This window comes from Oncorhynchus mykiss, chromosome 13 (assembly GCF_057628025.1).
Source record: "Oncorhynchus mykiss isolate SJ-2025 chromosome 13, ASM5762802v1, whole genome shotgun sequence".
In the NCBI taxonomy this organism is placed as follows: domain Eukaryota; kingdom Metazoa; phylum Chordata; class Actinopteri; order Salmoniformes; family Salmonidae; genus Oncorhynchus; species Oncorhynchus mykiss.
In genome coordinates this window covers 12,932,501-12,955,000 of record NC_143034.1, presented here as the reverse complement: position 1 = coordinate 12,955,000, position 22,500 = coordinate 12,932,501, and the positions used below count along the sequence as shown (strand labels likewise).

Below are 22,500 nucleotides of genomic sequence, written 5' to 3'. Positions count from 1 at the left end.
TCTAGAACTGTAATGTTCTAAAACTGTAATGTTCTAGAACTGTAATGTTTTAAAACTGTAATGTTCTAGAACTGTAATGTTTTAAAACTGTAATGTTCTAGAACTGTAATGTTCTAGAACTGTAATGTTCTAAAACTGTAATGTTCTAAAAGTGTAATGTTCTAGAACTGTAATGTTCTAAAACTGTAATGTTCTAGAACTGTAATGTTCTAAAACTGTAATGTTCTAGAACTGTAATGTTCTAAAACTAATGTTCTAGAACTGTAATGTTCTAAAACTGTAATGTTCTAGAACTGTAATGTTCTAGAACTGTAATGTTCTAAAACTGTAATGTTCTAAAACTGTAATGTTCTAGAACTGTAATGTTCTAAAATGGTAATGTTCTAGAACTGTAATGTTCTAAAACTGTAATGTTCTAAAACTGTAATGTTCTAGAACTGTAATGTTCTAAAAGTGTAATGTTCTAGAACTGTAATGTTCTAAAAGTGTAATGTTCTAGAACTGTAATGTTCTAAAAGTGTAATGTTCTAAAAGTGTAATGTTCTAGATCTGTAATGTTCTAAAACTGTAATGTTCTAGAACTGTAATGTTCTAAAAGTGTAATGTTCTAAAAGTGTAATGTTCTAGAATGCTCAAATGTGGCTATATGGAAGTAAGCTACAAAGTATTAGATGAATATGCCCGTGTAGGCCAATAGATGAGTAGGCCCGTGTATGCCTATATTTCTCTCAGTATTTCCTGCTCTTTGGGTATTTCAGTCTGGGTATCTGGAAAGCACTTTGTGCTTAAAAGGACTTTATAAAATAAATGTGATGATTGATCGATTTTTTTGTATTACACAATTTTAGGCATGCATAGAATACTGGATATCCTGAGTAGCCTATACCCTAAACACTTCAGGGGTGCATTGTGTCCCCCCAGAGAGACCGTTAAAGAGAAGTGAACAGACAAGTAGACTGATCATTCTGAGCGACACCGTAATGACACCCACCACTCTCCATCTCGCTCCCCTTCTTGGCCGTGGGCACGTTGCCCATGATGGCAGGCCGTCAGCGGGCGATCCGAGCTCCACAACCCGCCCTGGACTCTCCAGGACCCGGTCACAGCTGAGTCCAGCAGTCGGTCCGTTCGTTCTCCCAAAACCAGTCGGTCCGGACTGAAATAGCTTGACAGCTGCAGTCTAGACTGTCAGTGAGCTCACCTGATCTCCTCTACAGTATAGAACCGTTATAACAATAATAAATGGTGTTATAGTCCGGAATGAAGACAGCGACGTCCGTGTCTCCGTCTTTCTGTCTTGGGCTGTGGTATGGTGCTTTGCTGGAACCGCAGCGCTCCGGGCCGAGTCCAGCGCATCCAGCCCGACTCGGTCGGTTCGCCTGTCCCTCCGTGCAGCCCCCGCCGATCGAGGCCCCACGCCTCTTCCCAGCGCAAATACCCCGTTTTCGCACCGTGCAAGGTGGCCACTCTCCGAGCCGGATACCTAGTCCCCTTTCCTTTCCCGAACCCGGCTCCGAGGATGTCGTTTTACCGAACCCGATGAGGTCGGGAAATCACCAGAATCAACATAGCCTACTGTAGCTTTCGGTGTGAAGCAAGCCGAGTGACCGACTACAGCCTACAGACGATCTAGGCCCATCCATAGAGCCTATTGGCTGAGTCCAGCCCGACTGATGACGGAGTGAAGGACACTGATTGGCCACCTGTCAGTATGTCAAACTAGTAAAGTGCTCAGATTGGATCATTACCGTCCGTCAACAAAACCAAGATTCCGCCCTTTTGACTTGCAAAAACCAGTTGAGTGACGTCACTGATTATTTTCCTACTGGAAGATGTACACGCCCACATTCGCTCCTTTCGCGGTATTCTGATTGAATCAGTGCTATAGGCTTGTGGGCGGAGCTAACGGAACGGGCCCTGTTATGCGAAATACCATTGGCCGTCTGACGGAATGGCCTCGCGTTGCCCCCGCCCTCCCAACTAATCCGTGATTGGCCGAGTGACGTCAAGCAGCAAGGGCTATTTTTAGGAATGTTGCTCAGAATGAATGTAACGCGCTACGGCAGGACTTCCAAATTCAGTTTGTTTGTGTAACGAACGACGCACGAGGAAACGTGCCCTGGCTCGGGATATATTTACAATAAAATGTAACAGTTTATTTGATTAGTAACGATACAGATATTTGAAAGTTTCTTCCGATAGTGATCATTCTATTTAATCTCTAGGGTTGTTCCACTGTTTCTGTTACATTGTAGTAACAGTATCAACGTTGACTCCACACGCTAATAAATCATGTTTTATAGTGAGGACCAATAGATTATTTTAGAGGATATCGGTGGTCCTACATATATTTGGGAATATAGGAAATATATGCAAGCACATCCCTGTCAAGGACACAGTTGAACTTAAAACGGGGTCAATTTTAGCGGTTGCAAACAGATGGACCAGCATACAGACGTCTCCTCTCGCCTTCCTCAGCACTATGGTGAAGGTACTGGACAGGTATGAGAAGAACACAACGTACTAATCTTAATATCTACCACAGTGATTTTATCCACCATTTGTTCTAAGATCAGTGCAGAGGGAGAAGAGAGACAGGATCACTGAACACATTGGGATGGAGGTATGGCGGGGGTGTAGAGGGATGATGATCTGATTGGTTCATTCAAGAGGGATAAGAATGAGCAGAGCCCCCACCCCCCTCCGATGCAGTTGCTTAGCAACACGAGGCAAGTCTGCACGGTCTCATAGTGAACATGGTGGAGAAGCTGTTCCTCCTGCTGCATTTTATGAATGAAACAGTGAGAGAGAAGCAGTCAGGCTCACAGCTTCTAGCAAGCCTCCCTTCTCCACCCCTCACCCCCCTTCTCATCTCCCCTCTGCTTCTCGCCACACTCACCTTCTCAGTGATGTAACCTCTCCAGTTGAAAACATAACACAGCACTCACTATCTCTCACACACCTTTTAAAAACAACAAATGTTTATTATTATTAATTACTTTCATTGTTACAAATATTACAATGCAAAACAAAATACAAAAAAACATGACATCTCTTAAGTGCTAATGAATCAAAGGTATATACAGTAAAGTAACAGCAGTCACATGACTGACATAAACAAACCCCTCCCCCAACTACAACAACACATGTTCCCTCCCAAATGGTGCCCTATCCCCTACTTAGTGCCCTACTTTTGACAACAGCCCTATGGGCCCCGGACAACTCTAGTCAAAAGTAGTGCACTATGTAGGGAACAGACTGACATTTTTGGACACAGACCAGGTTCGGGATCAAGTCCTTTTAAATTCTACATCCAATTCTACATTCTTCATTGAAAAGCCTTGATTTGAAGTGCAGTTACAGAGTACTTCCTGAATTGAAATGGAATTGAGGCCTGGCATGAACAGTCCTGGAGTCACCCTGTAGGGTGAGGCTTTTTCCTAGAGACAACTCAGTCTCCCTCTAGAGGCCTACCTTCCTGGAAGTAATCCCAGATCGGGGATTGGTTGGACAGGTGGAAGTAATCCCAGATCGGGGATTGGTTGGACAGGTGGAAGTAATCCCAGATCGGGGATTGGTTGGACAGGTGGAAGTAATCCCAGATCGGGGATTGGTTGGACAGGTGGAAGTAATCCCAGATCGGGGATTGGTTGGACAGGTGGAAGTAATCCCAGATCGGGGTTTGGTTGGACAGGTGGAAGTAATCCCAGACCGGGGATTGGTTGGACAGGTGGAAGTAATCGCAGACCGGGGATTGGTTGGACAGGTGGAAGTAATAGTGTGGTCACCTTGTTGCCACTGATACAAATCACTTCCAGGTTCCCTGCTCACCTCAAGGAAACAGGGACGCATTTCTACAGTATTGAAGCAGGGCCTGAGCTTTAGCTGTGTTGCTATGGAAACCAGTCCAGGTGTGAAGTTAGGTTTTAAAACAAGAAGACACACAACAGGACTGTTTGGATCAGGAGTCTGACATGGCACCCTGTTCTGTGATAGTGCACTACATTGGAGCAGAGGGTCCTGTTTAAAAAAGTAGTGCACTATGGAGGGAATAGGGTGCCAGTGCCAGTGGAGACAGAGGGAGGTGTTGCTGTGTGAAGGAGGGAGACCGTACACCCTACAGCTGGTTTATATTAAGTGACTCAACCTTCCTGCCAAAGACTGCTGGCGACTGCTGGAGTAGAACGTGGCAAGGCAATGCTGGAGGGGTGGCTGTGTTCTACAGACAGTCCATCGAGTTACCAGACAGCAGTCCTACAGGTAACGCCTTGCCAGCTAAACAGGAGGAGGGCACCATGCTGCTGCTACTGCTGCTGTTGGGGGAGGGGTCTACGTTCTCACTGTCCTCCATCTTGTCTGAACAGCCGTCCCAGTTGATATGGAACCGGGTCACACGGGGGTTAGAGGCCAGGATGTTCCTCTGCAGCTGGAGGAGGAGGGGAGGGTTATGGTTCAGAATTAAGGCTGGGAGTCCAAAGAGTCTACTTCAGATTTCAAACTGTGGTGAGAATCCTTCACAAGAAGTCGATTCCTTTACAACAATCAATTCCTGTTTTGCATCACAATGATTTTTATGTTTTGTGATTTTTTTGGTGTGTGTATCATCGTGTGTATTACCTGTGTATAGTCTGGTGTGTGTGTGTGTGTGTGTGTGTATTAGTGTGTATAACCTGTGTATAGTCTGGTGTGTGTGTATTAGTGTGTGTGTATTAGTGTGTATAACCTGTGTATAGTCTGGTGTGTGTGTGTGTGTGTGTGTATTAGTGTGTATTACCTGTGTATAGTCTGGTGTGTGTGTGTGTGTGTGTGTGTATTAGTGTGTATAACCTGTGTATAGTCTGGTGTGTGTGTGTGTGTGTATTAGTGTGTATAACCTGTGTATAGTCTGGTGTGTGTGTGTGTGTATTAGTGTGTATAACCTGTGTATAGTCTGGTGTGTGTGTGTGTGTGTGTGTGTTAGTGTGTATAACCTGTGTATAGTCTGGTGTGTGTGTGTGTATTACCTGTGTATAGTCTGGTGTGTGTGTGTGTGTGTGTGTATTAGTGTGTATAACCTGTGTATAGTCTGGTGTGTGTGTGTATTAGTGCATATTACCTGTGTGTAGTCTGGTGTGTGTGTGTATTACCTGTGTGTAGTCTGGTGTGTATATTAGTGTGTATTACCTATGTGCAGTCTGGTATGTGTGTGTGTGTATTAGTGTGTATAACCTGTGTATAGTCTGGTGTGTGTGTGTGTGTGTGTGTGCGTATTACCTGTGTGTAGTCTGGTGTGTATATTAGTGTGTATTACCTATGTGCAGTCTGGTGTGTGTGTGTATGTGTGTGTGTATTAGTGCGTATTACCTGTGTGTAGTCTGGTGTGTATATTAGTGTGTATTACCTATGTGCAGTCTGGTGTGTGTGTGTGTATCAGTGTGAGTTACCTGTGTGCAGTCTGGTGTGTGTGTATCAGTGTGAGTTACCTGTATGTAGTCTGGTGTGTGTGTATCAGTGTGAGTTACCTGTGTGTAGTCTGGTGTGTGTGTATCAGTGTGAGTTACCTGTATGTAGTCTGGTGTGTGTGTGTATCAGTGTGAGTTACCTGTGTGTAGTCTGGTGTGTGTGTATCAGTGTGAGTTACCTGTGTGTATCAGTGTTAGTTACCTGTGTGTGTCAGTGTTAGTTACCTGTGTGTATCAGTGTGAGTTCCCTGTGTGTAGTCTGGTGTGTGTGTGTATCAGTGTGAGTTACCTGTATGTAGTCTGGTGTGTGTGTGTATCAGTGTGAGTTACCTGTGTGTAGTCTGGTGTGTGTGTGTATCAGTGTGAGTTACCTGTGTGTAGTCTGGTGTGTGTGTGTATCAGTGTGAGTTACCTGTGTGTAGTCTGGTGTGTGTGTGTATCAGTGTGAGTTACCTGTGTGTAGTCTGGTGTGTGTGTAGTCTGGTGTGTGTATTACCTGTGTGTAGTCTGGTGTGTGTATTACCTGTGTGTAGTCTGGTGTGTGTATTACCTGTGTGTAGTCTGGTGTGTGTATTACCTGTGTGTAGTCTGGTGTGTGTATTACCTGTGTGTAGTCTGGTTTGACCGGTGGGTTCTCTCTGAGCTCTGGGTCGGTGTATTCATTGTTGACATAGTAACCGATACGGATGAACTCCTGTCCGTTGTAGGTGCAGGTGATGAGCGCCACGGTTACCCCCACAGCATCACTCTCAGGAATCAGCCCGGTGTTGGGGGCATCCGCCTGGAGGAGAAGGAGAGATGGGGTGATGAGAAGGAGAAAGGGAGGAGAAGAAGAGGGTGGGAAGAAGGTAGGAACATAAAGAGATGATCTGATGATGAGAGGAAGGAGAAGTGGGAGGAGGAGGAAGAGATAGAGGGAGGGGTGTGTGTGTGTGTATCAGTCACTCAGTATGTCTCTCACCTGGAACACGAACATGTGTCTGCCTGCTGGTACCGGTCCGACCAGAACTGAGTCCAGAGTCTGATCATACTCCTCACTCTCTGCTGAGCCCACATAGATGATCTTCCACTCCAGGTCTAAACACACACACACACACACACACAGATTAACTTCCCTGACCCAGTCTGTAATACATGTTTCAAGCAGACCACCATAGTCCCTGTTCCCTAGAACACTAAGGTAACCTGCATAAATGACTACCGCCCCGTAGCACCCACAGCTGTAGCCATGAAGTGCTTTAAAAAAAAAAATGGTCATGGCTCATATCAACACCATCATGCCAGAAACCCTGGACCGACTCCAATTCACATACCGCCCCAACAGAGCCACAGATGATGCAATCTCTATCACACTCTACATTCCCCTTTCCCACCTGGACAAAAGGAACACCTATGTGAGAATGCTATTCATTGACTACAGCTCAGTGTTCAACAACATAGTGCCCTCAAAGCTCATCACTAAGCTAAGGACCCTGGGACTAAACATCTCCCTCTGCAACTGGACTTCCTGACGGGCCGCCCCCAGGTGGTGAGGGTAGGTAACAACACATTTGCCACGCTGATCCTCAACACGGGGGCCCCTCAGGGGTGCGTGCTCAGTCCCCTCCTGTACTCCCTGTTCACCCATGACCTTACACGACTCCCAACACCATCATTAAGTTTCCCAGCGACACGACGGTGGTAGGCCTGACACCAACGACGAGACGACCTATAGGGAGGAGGTTAAAGACCTGGCAGTGTGGTGCCAGGACAGCAACCTCTCCCTCAACGCCAGCAAGACAAAGGAGATGATTGTGGACTACAGGAAACGCTTCAAGTTCCTCTGTGTCCACATCACTAAGGACCTATCATGGTCCAAACACACCAACACAGTTGTGAAGAGGGCACGACAAAGCCACTTCCCCCTCAGGACGCTGAAGAGATTTGGCATGGGTCCTCAGATCCTCTAAATGTTCTACAGCTGCACCATTGAGAGCATCTTGACTGGCTGCGTCTCCGCTTGGTACGGCAGCTGCTTGGCATCCGGCCGCAAGGCGCTCCAGAGGGTGGTGCGCATGGCGCAGTACATCACTGGGGCCGAATTCACTGCCATCCAGGACCTCTATTTATTTTACCTTTATTTAACTAGGCAAGTCAGGGGAGAATGACAGATTTGTACCTTGTCAGTTCGGGAATTTGAACCTTTCGCTCAACGCTCTAACCACTAGGCTACCCTGCCGCCCCTACTATACCAGGCGGTGTCAAAGGCCCTAAAAATTGTCAAAGACTCCAGCCACCCAGTTCTCTCTGCTACCGCATGGCAAGTGGTACCGGAGCGCCAAGTCTAGATCCAAAAGGCACCTTAACAGCTTCTACCCCTGAGCAATAAGATTGCTGAACAATTAATCAGATGGCTACCCTGAATATTTACATTCACCCCCTTTTTAATGGAAACAGACTCTTACACCGGCTCTATGCACACTCAATGGACTCTACCAATACACACACTACACTGACACTCCAACACACACGCTACACTGACACTCCAATACACACGCTACACTGACACTCCAATACACACGCTACACTGACACTCCAATACACACGCTACACTGACACTCCAATACACACTACACTGACACGCTACACTGACACTCCAATACACACGCTACACTGACACTCCAACACACACGCTACACTGACACTCCAATACACACTACACTGACACGCTACACTGACACTCCAATACACACGCTACACTGACACTCCAATACACACGCTACACTGACACTCCAACACACACGCTACACTGACACTCCAATACACACACACACTCTGTTTATTATCTATTCTAATTGCTTTGTCACTTTTACCCCTACCTACATGTGACCTAAATGACCTTGTAACCCTGTACATTGACTCGGTACCGATACTCATAGTGTATAGTCTTGTTATGTTATATTTAATTGTGCTACTGTTTCCTTTTTTGGAAATTGTTCTTACTTTTTAACTGCATTGCTGGGAAATGGCCCATAAGTAAGTCTAATAATACATTTAATTAAATGGTTAAATGCTTTTCATTATACAAAAATGCATAAAAATAAGTGTATAATATATAAAACGTTCCGAGCCCGGGTCACGCAACGTTCCGAGCCGGGCAAATGTGACAAATACAATTCGATTTTAATTTAGGAAGTTTACTTCCTTTACTTTAAAACCCATTTATTCACTAGTGCACTATTTCTGACCAGGTCCCATAAAGCTCACTATATAAAGAGAATAGGCTGCTATTTCAGAAACAACCACTCATCAAGTGTGGTCCCACCACCTCCACTTTAATGCGGGAAGGATAGGTTTATTCTCATTAGTGGAAATAGCTATTTATCGGTTATAAAACTAATTTAGGACAAGAGATATGTTTTTCCCGCAATTTATTCGTAAATAGTTCCATGGTCTGACAATGTAATCCGTTAACGCACCAATCGGCTCGAGGCCACCCAGACGTCAGAGAAGGACCGGAAACGTGAACAATACGCGCGGGCGCCAAATTCTGATGCAGTGTCAACACAAATAGCTAATTTACTCAAACAATACCAACATATTTTAATTGATCTAAGTAGTTAGCTATTAACATATACGTGTAAAGTTAATTGAAAGATACATGTAAGCAAACTGTTGTTGCACCTAAAAGGCAACGGTTAGCTACATTATAATTACACAATAATACTATAGTTAGTTATCTACATACATTTGCTAGATTTGTACCAAAAAAAGAAGTTAGCAACTGAATAACGTCACCACTCACCCTCCGGTAAATCCTCCATGCACTCGAATGTAATCTCGAACTGAAACGGATTCCCAAAGGGACTTGGGTTGTCCAGCACAGCGACATTCAACACTTGAACTTTAGCCATTTATTTTCAGTAGTCTTGAAAGCGTAGCAGATTAATAATTAGAAAATTAGTCGAATTTAGCTCGTTTATCTCCCTTAACGTTGCAGATAAAGGCAGGACGGAAAATAGTAAACTAGCCAACGTTAAACAATTCAGTCTCTTTGACTAAAGAAAGAGACGTGTGTGGCGTCTTCTGATGGTTGTTACCGTCTTCTCTCCTGCAAACTTAGTCAATTTCAATTGCTTGTAATATAACACCTGCTTGGCGCTAGATTCTTTTTCAAAATAAATGAAACAAAAGCTTGCTTTGGCAGGTGTTTTGTTTGAAGTTCTCGGTTATTTTGTAGCTAGAGGATAACATTCACACTCCCGCCAGTGTGTTCGGAAATGGTCCTCGTAACGTCACGAAATCCAGCAGCGTTTCTTCTTCTCTCTTCCGGCTGTAGAACTGAGGATGGTTGAACAATAAACTTTTCACTGCCATCTAGTGACGGGAGGGAATTGTTCAGATTAAGATTTTGCAGAAAGTAGGCCTCCAGTACTAGCAGCATAAACGCTGCACAATTAACAAAATAACTAAACAATGAGTTGAGGAGAGATAAACTTTCCATGTGATTAATGTCTATTAGCTGATGATGTTGCACTCTGCTGAAACACAAACTCAGGATTGTGACTTAAATAAAGACCATATTTTGTGTGTGTGTGTCACAGGGGGCTGGTGGCACCTTAATCGGGGAGAACGGGCTGGCGGTAATGGCTGGAGAGGAATAAGTGGAACGGTATCAAATACATGGTTTTCAGGTGTCTGATAACGTTCCATTTGCTCTGTCTCGGCCGAGCCGCTCTCCCCCTGTCTGTGTGTATATTGTAGCAACCCGTTTATAAACGCTAATATCGACTCTGCCACTTGAGCAGACTTTTGTTGCACAATCGATGGCGCGCTGGGCTTGGGGACAGAAAATGGACTGTCCGAGCCGCCACTCCCTGCCTGTTTCATAACAATACATACAGCGGAATAGGCAGACAGTCACTGTGTACAGAATTGACTGGTCAGTTTCTAACAGAGTATATTCCGAATCCTAAATGTTAAAACTCCTCTCCAGTCCATAGCTCTGTATTAGGCTACAATGAGTTATGCAACCGCATAGAACTCACAGACGGTGTCTACCTTTAGTCAACGCCCTATTACTCAGACAATTCACTACGTTTGACCAGAGCCCCTTGACACTGTTTTACACTATTTGCTAAAGATGTAGACTACAGAAGGCCTGTTTTTTTTTTTCTCCACAACGGTGTGTGTGTGTATGAGCGAGTGAGACAGAGACAGAGAAAGGCGATCATTTGGTAGTAGTCCTAGGTACTGATTGGCTCTTGCGGTACATGTGACAACTGTCCTCATCTGCATATGGACAGGTACGCTATGATGAGCGTGGTAGAGAAGTTACCGGGCTGGCACCGTGTGAATGGAGTTTTAAAGATCGTCGAGAAATCTCCCAAGTAGCCCTAGGACATCGTTAGTCTACAGCAAGAGGACTACTGTTTCATACCGCCCCTTGACTTCGGAAAATAGCTCATTGTAATCAACAGGTAAGTCCATGGAAAACACCTAAATTTAACAATCGCCTGTGTTGTTTGATAGGTCCGTATAGTAGTGCATACTTGATAGAGTCGGCACAGGTGTTATTGACAAGTAGTTAAAGTAGGCCAAAGCTAGTTTTAGCAGTGGAACCGTAGCTTTATAGGCTTCGAATGCTGAAAGCCGTGTTTTAGACCGTTCTGGGTTGGTTTTATTTCTTTGTAACAGCAACGCGTTAGAATTGATGCACCTGAAAACAGGTGTAGCGGGCTCGGTCGCATTCCAACAGCTGGGCAGACATTCCTTCTATCGGCGCTTTGAAATGACGTGTGTATGTGGCTGGGTTTCGCTCTGAATTCAAATATTAGTTTAGTTATAATAGTTACTTTGACAGGCACATTGGAATGGTTATTTGCAATTTGAGCAGATTTTTAAATAAAGCATCAATAATCGGTCGTTTTTAAATGGGTCTAGTCCTAGCGTTTATTAGTTGATTCAACTTGATAATATGAGCGCTTCAATATTCAAATGTCTTTCATTATTCCGTATTCGGATTCTAGTCACACGGTGGTTGTTTAGGAATGGTTGTTTGGACAGTAAAGTAAATACGTTGCGTTTCCTGTATGTTGTGCAACTCGTGGTTTCAGTGTAGTGTTGATCCGTGTACTATTGTTTACCCAGAGTATATCATTAACGATCTAACCGCTAGGAATGTTCAGACTCTCCAACCCTGGGTTTGTGCTGTTTCATCTCTGACGGGGTTGTGTCCCAAATGGCACCCGTATTATTATTTGTAGTCTAATACTGTTGACCTGGGTCCACACCCTATTATATACACACTGACCCTTATCTCGTGGACTATGGGCCCTGGTCAATAGTAGTCAAGTGTAAAAGGAAAAAAAAAAAGGGTGAGAGAGACACTGTTTTAGACTGTCTCTGGACCAGGTTTAGAGACACTGTTTTAGACTGTCTCTGGACCAGGTTTAGAGACACTGTTTTAGACTGTCTCTGGACCAGGTTTAGAGACACCGTTTTAGACTGTCTCTGGACCAGGTTTAGAGACACCGTTTTAGACTGTCTCTGGACCAGGTTTAGAGACACTGTTTTAGACTGTATCTGGACCAGGTTTAGAGACTCTGTTTCAGACTGTATCTGGACCAGGTTTAGAGACTGTTTCAGACTGTATCTGGACCAGGTTTAGAGACACTGTTTTAGACTGTCTCTGGACCAGGTTTAGAGACACTGTTTTAGACTGTCTCTGGACCCAGTTGAGAGACACAAAAAGCCTATATATTTTTTTTTTATTTGTAATGAAGACAATTACAACAATACTGAATGGACACTTTTTTTTTTTTAACTTAATATAATACATAAATAAAATCAATTTGATCTCAAATAAATAATGGGGAGTTGATAGGCTTGAAGTCATAAACAGCAATGCTTGAAGCACAGCGACGAGCTGCTTGCAAATGCAGGAAAGTGCTGTTAGAATGAATGCTTACGAGCCTGCTGGTGCCTACCACCGCTCAGTCAGACTGCTCTATCAAATCATACACTTAATTATAATATAATAAGCACGCAGAAATGCGAGCCTTAAGTCATTAATATGGTCAAATCCGGACATTATCATTTCGAAAACAGAACGTTTATTCTTTCAGTGAAATACAGAACCGTTTCGTATTTTATCCAACAGCGGCATCCCTAAGTCTAAATATTACTGTTACATTGTACAACCTTCAATGTTATGTCATAATTATGTACAATTCTGGCAAATTAATTAGTCTTTGTTAGGAATAAATGGACTTCACACAGTTCACAACGAGCCAGGCGGCCCAAACTGCTGCATATACCCTGACTCTGCTTGCACAGAACGCAAGAGAAGTGACACAATTTCCATAGTTAAAATAAATTAATGTTAGCAGGCAATATTAACTAAATATGCAGGTTTTAAAAATATGTACTTGTGTATTGATTTTAAGAAAGGCGTTGATGTTCATGGTTCGGTACATTGGTGCAACGACAGGGCTTTTTTTTCCGCAAATGCGCTTTTGTTAAATCACCACCCGTTTGATGAGGTAGGCTGTGATTCGATGATAAATTAACAGGCACCGCATCGATTATATACAACACAGGACAAGCTAGATAAACTAGTAATATCATCAACCATGTGTAGTTAACTAGTGATTTATGTTAACATAAGTTTAATGCTAGCTAGCAACTTACCTTGGCTCCTAGCTGCCCTCGCGTAACAGGTGGTCAGCCTGCCATGCAGCCTCGTGGAGAGCAATGTAATGGGTGTCTAAAAATGCTGATTACAGCCCTAATTAATGGGCCGACCTCTAGTCTCTGGACCAGGTTTAGAGACACTGTTTCAGACTGTATCTGGACCAGGTTTAGAGACACTGTTTCAGACTGTATCTGGACCAGGTTTAGAGACACTGTTTCAGACTGTATCTGGACCTGGTTTAGAGACACTGTTTCAGACTGTATCTGGACCAGGTTTAGAGACACTGTTTCAGACTGTATCTGGACCAGGTTTAGAGACACTGTTTCAGACTGTATCTGGACCAGGTTTAGAGACACTGTTTCAGACTGTATCTGGACCTGGTTTAGAGACACTGTTTTAGACTGTATCTGGACCAGGTTTAGAGACACTGTTTCAGACTGTCTCTGGACACGTTTGCCATTGTAGCCGACTGTCGAGACTGACCGATCTACAAATCACCTTGGATCACAAATAACTACTCAATATTATTTGTAGATCAGTCAGTCGGTCAGAATTTACCCATGATACATTGCGGTTTGGATCGAACACAGCCATAGTTTCTATGCTGATGTGTTCCGTAGACTTGGACAGACAGATAAACTGCCTCAAAGGGGCTGAATTCACTGATCTGGCCTGGCTCATGGATGCTCTCCAACACTCTCTCTCTCTAGAGACAGGCACCCCTCACTGTCAGTCTGGCTGCTGTGTCCCCATTGGTCCAGATGTGAGAGCAGAGACCAGCAGTGTCACCTCTAACCCTCAGGTGAGTGAGACATCTGTCTACCTATGATCTGTGTATCTGTCTGCCTGTGTACCTGCTTCTCTCTCTCATCCCCCTCCTCTCTCTCTGACTCAGGGCCCGTCGTCATGAAAATGGTGTTGTCGTTACCAAGGCCACCGTGGGGGTTGTGGTCTGTGTTAGTCCCAGGCCTGACCTTACTGCTGTGCCTGGCCCTGGTCCTGATGGGCTGTGTGATCAGGAAGAAGAGAAGGATGGAGGGAATGTATCGGCCCAGTGCGGAGGAGAGCAAACAGACAGGACCACGGGGGGCTGAGAGACCAGGCCTGCCCCTGCCCAAGGAGGAGAGACTCATCTGATACCTGCACTCTAGCCTGGACGCTACACACACACACAAACTCTCTTTTCCTCCCTCTCTCTCTCACTACCATTGCCTCACTCTCCTCTACCCTGTACATGAAGCCAGAATGGGTTATTAGTAATTATGTATTGTGTTGTGTAAAGTTATTTGTAGATGACGTGTCTTGTTAAATATGCCTGAACATGCCTGGTGGATGTGCGATGTCCTCTCCAGTTTCTCCAACTGTGCTGATGTTGACATCAGTGTGTCAACCGGTGAATGCTGAATGCCCTGTCAGGGGTGTGTTGTTTACCTGTAGGTGGACTAGTTGTTGACATGTTTACCTTTAGGTGGACTAGTTGTTGACATGTTTACCTGTAGGTGGACTAGTTGTTTACCTGTAGGTGGACTAGTTGTTGACATGTTTACCTGTAGGTGGACTAGTTGTTGACCTGTAGGTGGACTAGTTGTTTACCTGTAGGTGGACTAGTTGTTGACCATACAGAGAAAAGGGAATTTTAAAAGTTCCTCTATTTGCAAAATGTCTCTTTCTTGTGGCAGTTATACTGTTACATGTGTACAAACTATGATTTAAGTGTATCCCGTGTATAAAAACATTAGTGTGGGTGTTTTTTATATCTTGAAAATGAAGAGAAGAATGGTAAAGACACTATGAATGATTTCTAATGCACTTCTGATGATATTATCCATGTGAGAACAATAAAACTCTTCTCAAAAAGTATTAAACTTCCATTTATTCAGTTTAATATCATCCTGGAGAAGAATATTTGATTTAGTAAAAAAATCTTCAAGTGTGTATTCAGTGCATTGAGTTGATGTGTTCATGTTCCACAAGCGCCACCTGCTGGTCATCTACAGACAATACAACCAGCGACATCAGTCAGAGGGATTGGACAGAACTGGTTCCTGAATGTCATGTGACATGATCAGTGGTGTATTCAACAGTGGTGTGAAGTTCTTAAGTAAAAAATACTTTCAAGTACTACTTAAGTTTTTTTTTTGGTATCAAAACATTACTTTACTATTTTTTGACAACTTTTACTTCACTACATTCTTTAAGAAAATAATGTACTTTTTACTCCGTACATTTTTTTCCCTGACACCCAAACGTACTTGTTACATTCTGACAGGAAAATGGTCCAATTCACGCGCTTATCAAGAGGACGTCCTTGTTCATCCCTACTACCGGATCTTGCCGACTCGCTAAACACAAATGCTTCGTTTGTAAATGATGTCTGATTGTTCCCCTGGTATCTGTAAATGTAGATATTTTAAAACAGAAAATGGTGCCGTCTGGTTTGCTTAACACAAGGATTTTTTAATTATTTGTACTTTTACTTTTTATGCTTAAGTACATTTTTTCCATTACATTGACTTTTAATACTTTATTTAAAAATAAATACTTTTAGACTTTTACTCAAGTAGTATTTTACTGGGTGGTTTTCACTTTTACCTGAGTCATTTTCTATTTATGTATCTTTACTTCTACTCAAGTATGACAATTGGGTACTTTTTCCACAACTGATATTCAATAGTCGCACAATGTAGCTAAATGTTTAGCGTTGTATCAAAACGTTTTGCAATGGTAACCGTTTAATCCAAACTGAAAATATTTTCCTACAAAATTGAGAGTTTCTGTTGGAAATATTGCAATATATCTCGTTCGGTTCCGTTTGCGTCCAAGTGAATACACCCTGGGAAAAACTTCTGGCCTTTATGCATTACATCATAGACCTGTATAAGAACGTTACAGAATGTTCAGATAGAAGTGTATGGTGTAGAACCGGAATTACTGTCTGTCGGTTAGAATATGGGATTGTCAATTCTATTCATTCTATTTCTACTTGCAACATTCAGAGAACTTCATGTTCCTGAGTTTCACTTCCCATCCCCATTTCTTCTCTGACTCATCAAGTCCCACAGTCTTTGAAAACTGCAAAATCATTGGCTGAGCTTTGCGCCACTCAAACAGTCCTGCACCAGTCATCAAGCTTCAAATCTCTTCTTCAGCTCAGACACCTTGACAGGGAGCGGGTCTTCCTGCGCAGTGGTGTTCCCCCCTGGTTCTAATTGGTTATTTATAGGCGTAGTCAGGACAGGGGTGGCTATGCCAGGTCCAGCTCTGTCATTCGGTGAGACCTGGGTGTTGTTGGGTTCCTGAGGGCAGCTCTTCTGTATAGTGTCCCAGGTCCGAGGTGTGTTGCTGGGCTTACTGGGTTTAGGCGAGCCCCTGGTCTGGGCCTTCCCATGGAGGGTTTGCATGGAGGCCGGTGACTGGAACCGTGCTACAGCAGATAGAGCACTGGGAGAAAGGGGTGTGGGTCCCACCTCTATTTCCTCCCCCTTTTCTTCTCTTTCTAGCTGACCCAGGGGTTGTTTAGGAGCTGTGCCGTTCTCAGGCCCAGGAAAAGCAGTGGTTTTGGGGGTGAGTCTGTCCCCTTCTCCCTGGTTGTCCTCCACTGCCCCGGCCCTAGACTCAGCACCTGGCCTTGGGCCTCTGTTCCTGGGTAATTCTCCTGGTGTCTTGGGGCCTCTCTCCTGCACCTGCCCCTGGTTCTCCTCTTCTTGTTGGTCTTTACCTCTGTCATTCTGCATCTTCTCTCTCTCTTTCTCTCCCTCCACTTCTTTCCCCTTCCCCTTCTCACCCACACATTCAGACTGAATCTCTGGCTCCATAGTGATGTCTTCATCCCTCTTCCTCTCCTCCATCTGTTGATCATCCTGCCCTCCTTGCCTCAGAACATTCCATCTCTCCATCCCAACCTCGTTCCTCTCTTTAAGCTCCTCTGCCTCCACCAACCCCCTTTCCATCTCTTCCTCTCTCCTTCCCTCTTCTATCCACTCCTTCTCTCCCCTTCCCTCCTCTCTCCTTCCCTCCTCTCTCCTTCCCTCCTCTCTCCACTCCTTCTCTCTCCATCCCTCCTCTCTCCTTCCCTCCTCTCTCCTTCCCTCCTCTCTCCACTCCTTCTCTCTCCTCCCGTCCTCTCTTCTCCCTTGAGGTGTTTCTGATGCTTCCTCTGACAACGCCTGTCCCTCTCCTAGCCCATCAGAATCATCGGTCTGTTCTGGCCCCTCCCCCATGTATTGTAGCCCGTCCTCCTGGTTCCAGCTGTGCAGACTGCCACTCCCACCGATGGACACGCCTAGACTTTCCTGACTGGGAGTGGCCAGGCCCCTCTGTTGACACACAAGGGTGAGCAGATGAGATGTCTGGGATGTTTCCGAGTGTGTGTGTGTGTGTGTGTGTGTGTGTGTGTGTGTGTGTGTGTGTGTGTGTGTGTGAGTGTGTGTGTGTGTGTGTGTGTGTCTGTGTGTGTCAGTGTGCTGTTTCCGTGTGTGTGTGTGTCCTGTCACGTGCTGTCCTCACCTGTCTGATGTAGTCAGTAGTATCAGGTCCAAACAGGTCTAAACTTCGTGTCCCGTAGAGCAGGCCGCGGTCATGGGAGCTCCGGGCACTCAGCGTGTCAAAGATCTCCCCCAGGAGGTCCATCTCCTCTGGGTCACACATACCTGAGTCTCCCCCCTCCTCCTCCTGGAGCTCTGGGTCTGCCACGGGGCCTGAGACAGCACTGATACACACATGTTGGTTCCATCACTCTCTGACTCACTCACTCATTCACTCACCCTCTCTCTCTCTCTCTCTCACTCCCTCACCCCTCTCTCACTCAACACCCTCTCTCTTCCTGTCTCTCATTCATACTCTTCTCTCTCACTCTCCTACCCCCTCTCTCTCGCTCTCTCTCTCTCTCTCTCTCTCTCTCTCTCTCTCTACTCTCTCTCTCTCACCTGTCCTGCCAGTCTTCCTCCCAGGTGTCTCTGTTCTCTTGTGTGTTCTCGTCGTCAAGGAGACAGCCTTGTTTGTTAACTGGACGACGGGGACGAGACTGACAGAACAAGACATAGGCATGACACAGCAAGACATAGCAAAATCATCACAATAGAAGAGGTTAAGTTTATGATTGGTGGGTTGAATGATCCAATCCTAGATATGTGGTGATGATTACATTCTACCTCCAGTGATTGGTCAAAAGTGTCCCCCAACCCACTCCTGTATCAGTCTCCAGTATCTATGCTGCAATAGTCTATGTGCAGGGGGACTAGGGTCAGTCTTTTAAATCTGGTGTAATTCTCCTGTCTTATCTGGTGTCCTGTGTGAATTTAATTATGCTCCCTCTAATTCTCTCTCTTTCCCTCTCTCCCTTCCCTCCCGGAGGACCTGAGCCCTAGTATCATGCCTCAGGACTACCTGGCCTGATGTCTCCTGGCTGTCCCCAGTCCACCTGGCCGTGCTGCTGCTCCAGTTTCAACTGTTCTGCATGGAAACTCTAACCTGTTACCGCACCTGTTGTCTCGACCTCTGAATGCTCGGCTATAAATAGCCAACTGACATTTACTCCTGAGGTACTGACCTGTTGCACCCTCTACAACCACTGTGATTATTATTTGACCCTGCTGGTCATCTATGAACATCTTGAAGAACAATCTGGCCTTAAATGGCCATGTTCTGTTATAATCTCCACCAGGCACAAAAGAGGACTGGCCACCCCTCAGAGCCTGGTTCCTCTCTAGGTTTCTTCCTAGGTTTCTTCCTAGGTTCCTGCCTTTCTAGGGAGTCTTTCCTAGCCACCGTGCTTCTACATCTGCATTGAGGTTTTAGGCTGGGTTTCTGTACAGCACTTTGTGACATCAGCTGATGTAAGAAGGGCTTTATAAATACATTTGATTGATGTTAGAGGCAGGTCTTACCTTCCCAAAGTGTTGTGTGATTGGTAAACGGCTCTGAAGGCAATCTGATTGTTTGCGGCGGTGTGTGTGTGTTCCGGACACGGAGTTGCCTCTCTTAAGGGAGAGAATCTCAACGTGCTCCTGCACATATATAGAGAGAGGATGAACACACACACACACACACACACACACACACACACACACACACACACACACACACACACACACACACACACACACACACACACACACACACACACACACACACACACACACACACACACACACACACACACACACACACACACACACACACACACACACACACACACACACACACACACAACAAAACAACAACACATACCTTGGGTGATAGAAAGTTCCTCAAGCCACGTTTGGCCTGAAAGAAAAGACAGAAAATAATTACTAGGAAACCAGATTTCACTAAGGGAGCACAAACACACACACACACACGCACTTACCGACTTGTACATGTGAGTCTTAGACTTGACGTTAAGGATGAGAGCTCCTCCCCCTTTCTACCAACAGAGCAAAATAATCAGACAGACCAATCAGAACACCTCAGACATTATTTAACCAATAGCAAGTAAGTCTAAGAGATGTGTGTTGTGTAAATTACAGAACACTGTAAATTCTTACCTTCAGGTTGCCCACCAGTTGATGATAGGCTTTGGTGCTTCCTGAGAGAGAGAGAGAGAGAGAGAGAGAGAGAGAGAGAGAGAGAGAGAGAGAGAGAGAGAGAGAGAGAGAGAGAGAGAGAGAGAGAGAGAGAGAGAGAGAGAGAGAGAGAGAGAGAGAGAGAGAGAGAGAGAGAGAGAGAGAGAGAGAGAGAGAGAGAGAGAGAGAGAGAGAGAGAGAGAGAGAGAGAGAGAGAGAGAGAGAGAGAGAGAGAGAGAGAGAGAGAGAGAGAGAGAGAGAGAGAGAGAGAGAGAGAGAGAGAGAGAGAGAGAGAGAGAGAGAGAGAGAGAGAGAGAGAGAGAGAGAGAGAGAGAGAGAGAGAGAGAGAGAGAGAGAGAGAGAGAGAGAGAGAGAGAGAGAGAGAGAGAGAGAGAGAGAGAGAGAGAGAGAGAGAGACTTTGTAAAGTGACTGCATAGCCTTCCTTTGACACCGCCTAGTATCTAAGTCCTGGATGTCAGGAAGCTTGGCCCCAGTGATGTACTGGGCCATACGCACTACCCTCTGTAGCGCCTTACGATCAGATGCTGAGCAGTTGCCATACCAGGCGGTGAAGCAACCGGTCAGGATGCTCTCGATGGTGCAGCTGTAAAACGTTTTGAGGATCTGGGGACCCATGCCAAATCTTTTCAGTCTCCTGAGGAGGGAAAAGGTGTTGTCTTCCCCTCTTCACAAATGTCTTGGTGTGTTTGGACCATGATAATTCATTGGTGATGTGGACACCAAGGAACTCGAAACTCTCGACTCGCTCCACTTCATCGCCGTCGATGTTAATGGTGGCCTTTTTGGCCCTCCCTTTCCTATAGTCCACGATTAGCTCCTTTGTCACACTGCCAGGTCTCTGACCTCCTCCCTATAGGCTGTCTCGTTGTTGTCGGTGATCAGGCCTACCACTGTTGTGTCGTCAGCAAACTTAATGATGGTGTTGGAGTTGTGTTTGGCCACGCAGTCATGGGTGAACAGGGAGTACAGGAGGGGACTAAGCACGCACACTTGAGGATCCCCCGTGTTGAGGATCAGCATGGCAGATTTGTCGTTGCCTACCCTTACCTCCCTGGGGGCGGCCCTTCAGAAAGTCCTGGATCCAGTTGCAGAGGGAGGTGTTTAGTCCCAGGGTCCTTAGCTTAGTGATGAGCTTTGTGGGCACTATGGTGTTGAATGCTGAGCTGTAGTCAATGAACAGCGTTCTCACGTAGGTGTTCCTTTTGTCCAGGTGGGAAAGGCCAGTGTGGAGTGCGATTGAGATTGTGTCATCTGTGGATCTTGCGGGGGCGATATTGGAATTGGAATGGGTCTAGGGTTTCTGGCATGATGGTGTTGATGTGACCCATGACCAGCCTTTCAGAAAAACGTCATGGCAACCAACGTGAGCACTACGGCGGGTAATCATTTAGGCAGGTTACCTCGCTTTCTTGGGCACAGAGACTATGGTGTTCTGCTTGAAACATGTAGGTATTACAGACTCAGACAGGGAGAGGTTGAACATATCAGTGAAGACACTTGCCAGTTGGTCCCCACATGCTTTGTGTACATGTCCCGGTAATCCGTCTGGACCCATTGCTTTGTAAATGTTGACCTGTTTAAAGGTCTTGCTCACATCGACTACGTAGAGCGTGATCACACAGTCGTCAGCTGGTGCTCTCATGCATGCTCTAGTGTTGTTTGCCTCAAAGCGAGAGCGTAAAAGGCATTTAGCTCGTCTGATAGGCTCGCGTCACTGGGCAGCTCGCGGCTGGGTTTCCCTTTGTAGTCCGTAAAGGTTTTGAAGCCCTGCCACATCAGACGACCGTCAGAGCCGGTAGAGTAGGATTCACTTTTAGTCCTGTATTGATGCTCTGCCTGTCTGAGGGCAGCATTTCTTATAAGTGTCCAGATTAGTGTCCTGCTCCTTGAAAGCGGCAGCTCTAGCCTTTAGCTCGGTGTTGATGTTGCCTGTAATCCATGGCTTCTGGTTGGGATATTTACATACTGTCACTGTGGGGACGTCGTCGATGCACTAATTGATATAGCTGGTGACTGAGGTGGTGTACTCCTCCATGCCATTGGATGAATCCCGGAACATATTCCAGTCTGTGCTAGCAAAACAGTCCTGTAGCTTAGCATCCGCGTCATCTGAACACTTCCGTATTGAGAGAGTCACTGGTGCTTCCTGATTTATTTTCCGCTTGTTAGGAAGGAATCAGGAGGATAGAACTCTGGTCAGATTTGCCAAATGGAGGTCGAGAGAGAGCTTTGTATGTGTCTCTGTGTGTGAAGTAAAGGTGGTCTAGAGTTCAATAATTTTTTTTTATCCTCTGGTTGCACATGTGACATGCTGGTAAAAAATGAGGTAAAACAGATTTTAGTTTGCCTGCAGTAAAGTCCCCGGCCACTAGGAGCGCCACTTCTGGATGAGCATGTTCTTGTTTGCTTATGGCCTTATACAGCATGTTGAGTGTGGTGTTAGTGCCAGCATCGGTTTGTGGTGGTAGATAGACAGCTAAGGATAATATAGATGAAAACTAGTGGTGTGGGGGCTGTGCTTTGGCAAAGTGGGTGGGGTTATATCTTTCCTGTTTGGCCCCGTCCGGGGGTGTCATCGGATGGGGCCACAGTGTCTCCTGACCCCTCCTGTCTCAGCCTCCAGTATTTATGCTGCAGTAGTTTATGTGTCGGGGGGCTAGGGTCAGTTTGTTATATCTGGAGTACTTCTCCTGTCCTATCCGGTGTTCTGTGTGAATTTAAGTATGCTCTCTCTAATTCTCTCTTTCTTTCTCTCTCTCGGAGGGCCTGAGCCCTAGGACCATGCCCCAGGACTACCTGACATGATGACTCCTTGCTGTC

At 45.4% G+C, this 22,500-nt stretch overlaps 3 protein-coding genes and 1 long non-coding RNA gene across 5 annotated transcripts in view; 1 reads left to right on the top strand and 3 right to left on the bottom strand.

Annotated features, from left to right (window-relative positions):
• Window positions 1-1,672, bottom strand: part of LOC118936519 (cAMP-dependent protein kinase catalytic subunit alpha) — a 25,665-nt gene extending 23,993 nt beyond the window's left edge. Inside the window, exon 1 of the mRNA XM_090195212.1 lies at window positions 992-1,672. Coding sequence (XP_090051338.1) covers window positions 992-1,037 — 46 coding nt within the window. The 5' untranslated portion in view covers window positions 1,038-1,672. The remainder of the gene's footprint in view (window positions 1-991) is intronic.
• Window positions 1,673-2,963: 1,291 nt separating this feature from the next.
• Window positions 2,964-9,773, bottom strand: asf1bb (anti-silencing function 1B histone chaperone b). The gene is made up of 4 exons (XM_036939921.2): window positions 9,226-9,773; window positions 6,403-6,518; window positions 6,046-6,222; window positions 2,964-4,426 (listed from the first exon to the last, which is right to left on the bottom strand). The coding sequence occupies exons 1-4, from the start codon at window positions 9,332-9,334 to the stop codon at window positions 4,220-4,222; spliced, it is 609 nt and encodes a 202-aa protein (XP_036795816.1). The 5' UTR covers window positions 9,335-9,773; the 3' UTR covers window positions 2,964-4,219.
• Window positions 9,774-10,687: 914 nt separating this feature from the next.
• LOC110493398 (uncharacterized) lies at window positions 10,688-14,973 on the top strand. The gene is made up of 4 exons (XR_016485644.1): window positions 10,688-10,900; window positions 13,827-13,918; window positions 14,012-14,584; window positions 14,616-14,973. It is a non-coding gene; the product is annotated as an uncharacterized LOC110493398 (long non-coding RNA).
• dennd1c (DENN domain containing 1C) overlaps window positions 14,971-22,500 on the bottom strand; it is a 32,668-nt gene continuing 25,138 nt past the window's right edge. For both annotated transcript variants that reach the window (XM_090195210.1, XM_090195209.1), the window contains 7 exons: window positions 19,641-19,681; window positions 19,463-19,519; window positions 19,345-19,380; window positions 19,002-19,121; window positions 18,042-18,139; window positions 17,623-17,824; window positions 14,971-17,432 (listed from right to left, as the gene is read on the bottom strand). In XM_090195210.1, coding sequence (XP_090051336.1) covers window positions 16,242-17,432; window positions 17,623-17,824; window positions 18,042-18,139; window positions 19,002-19,121; window positions 19,345-19,380; window positions 19,463-19,519; window positions 19,641-19,681 — 1,745 coding nt within the window. In that variant the 3' untranslated portion in view covers window positions 14,971-16,241. The remainder of the gene's footprint in view (window positions 17,433-17,622; window positions 17,825-18,041; window positions 18,140-19,001; window positions 19,122-19,344; window positions 19,381-19,462; window positions 19,520-19,640; window positions 19,682-22,500) is intronic.

What these genes read in the sequence shown, in the direction of transcription:
- asf1bb (XM_036939921.2), bottom strand. Translation starts at nt 9,334, where the DNA reads ATGGCTAAAGTTCAAGTGTTGAATGTCGCTGTGCTGGACAACCCAAGT. An exon ending in CATGGAGGATTTACCGGAGG is followed by an intron (nt 6,519 to 9,225) that starts GTGAGTGGTGAC and finishes GTGTGTGTTTAG; the next exon opens with ACCTGGAGTGGAAGATCATC. An exon ending in GACACATGTTCGTGTTCCAG is followed by an intron (nt 6,223 to 6,402) that starts GTGAGAGACATA and finishes CTTCTCCTCCAG; the next exon opens with GCGGATGCCCCCAACACCGG.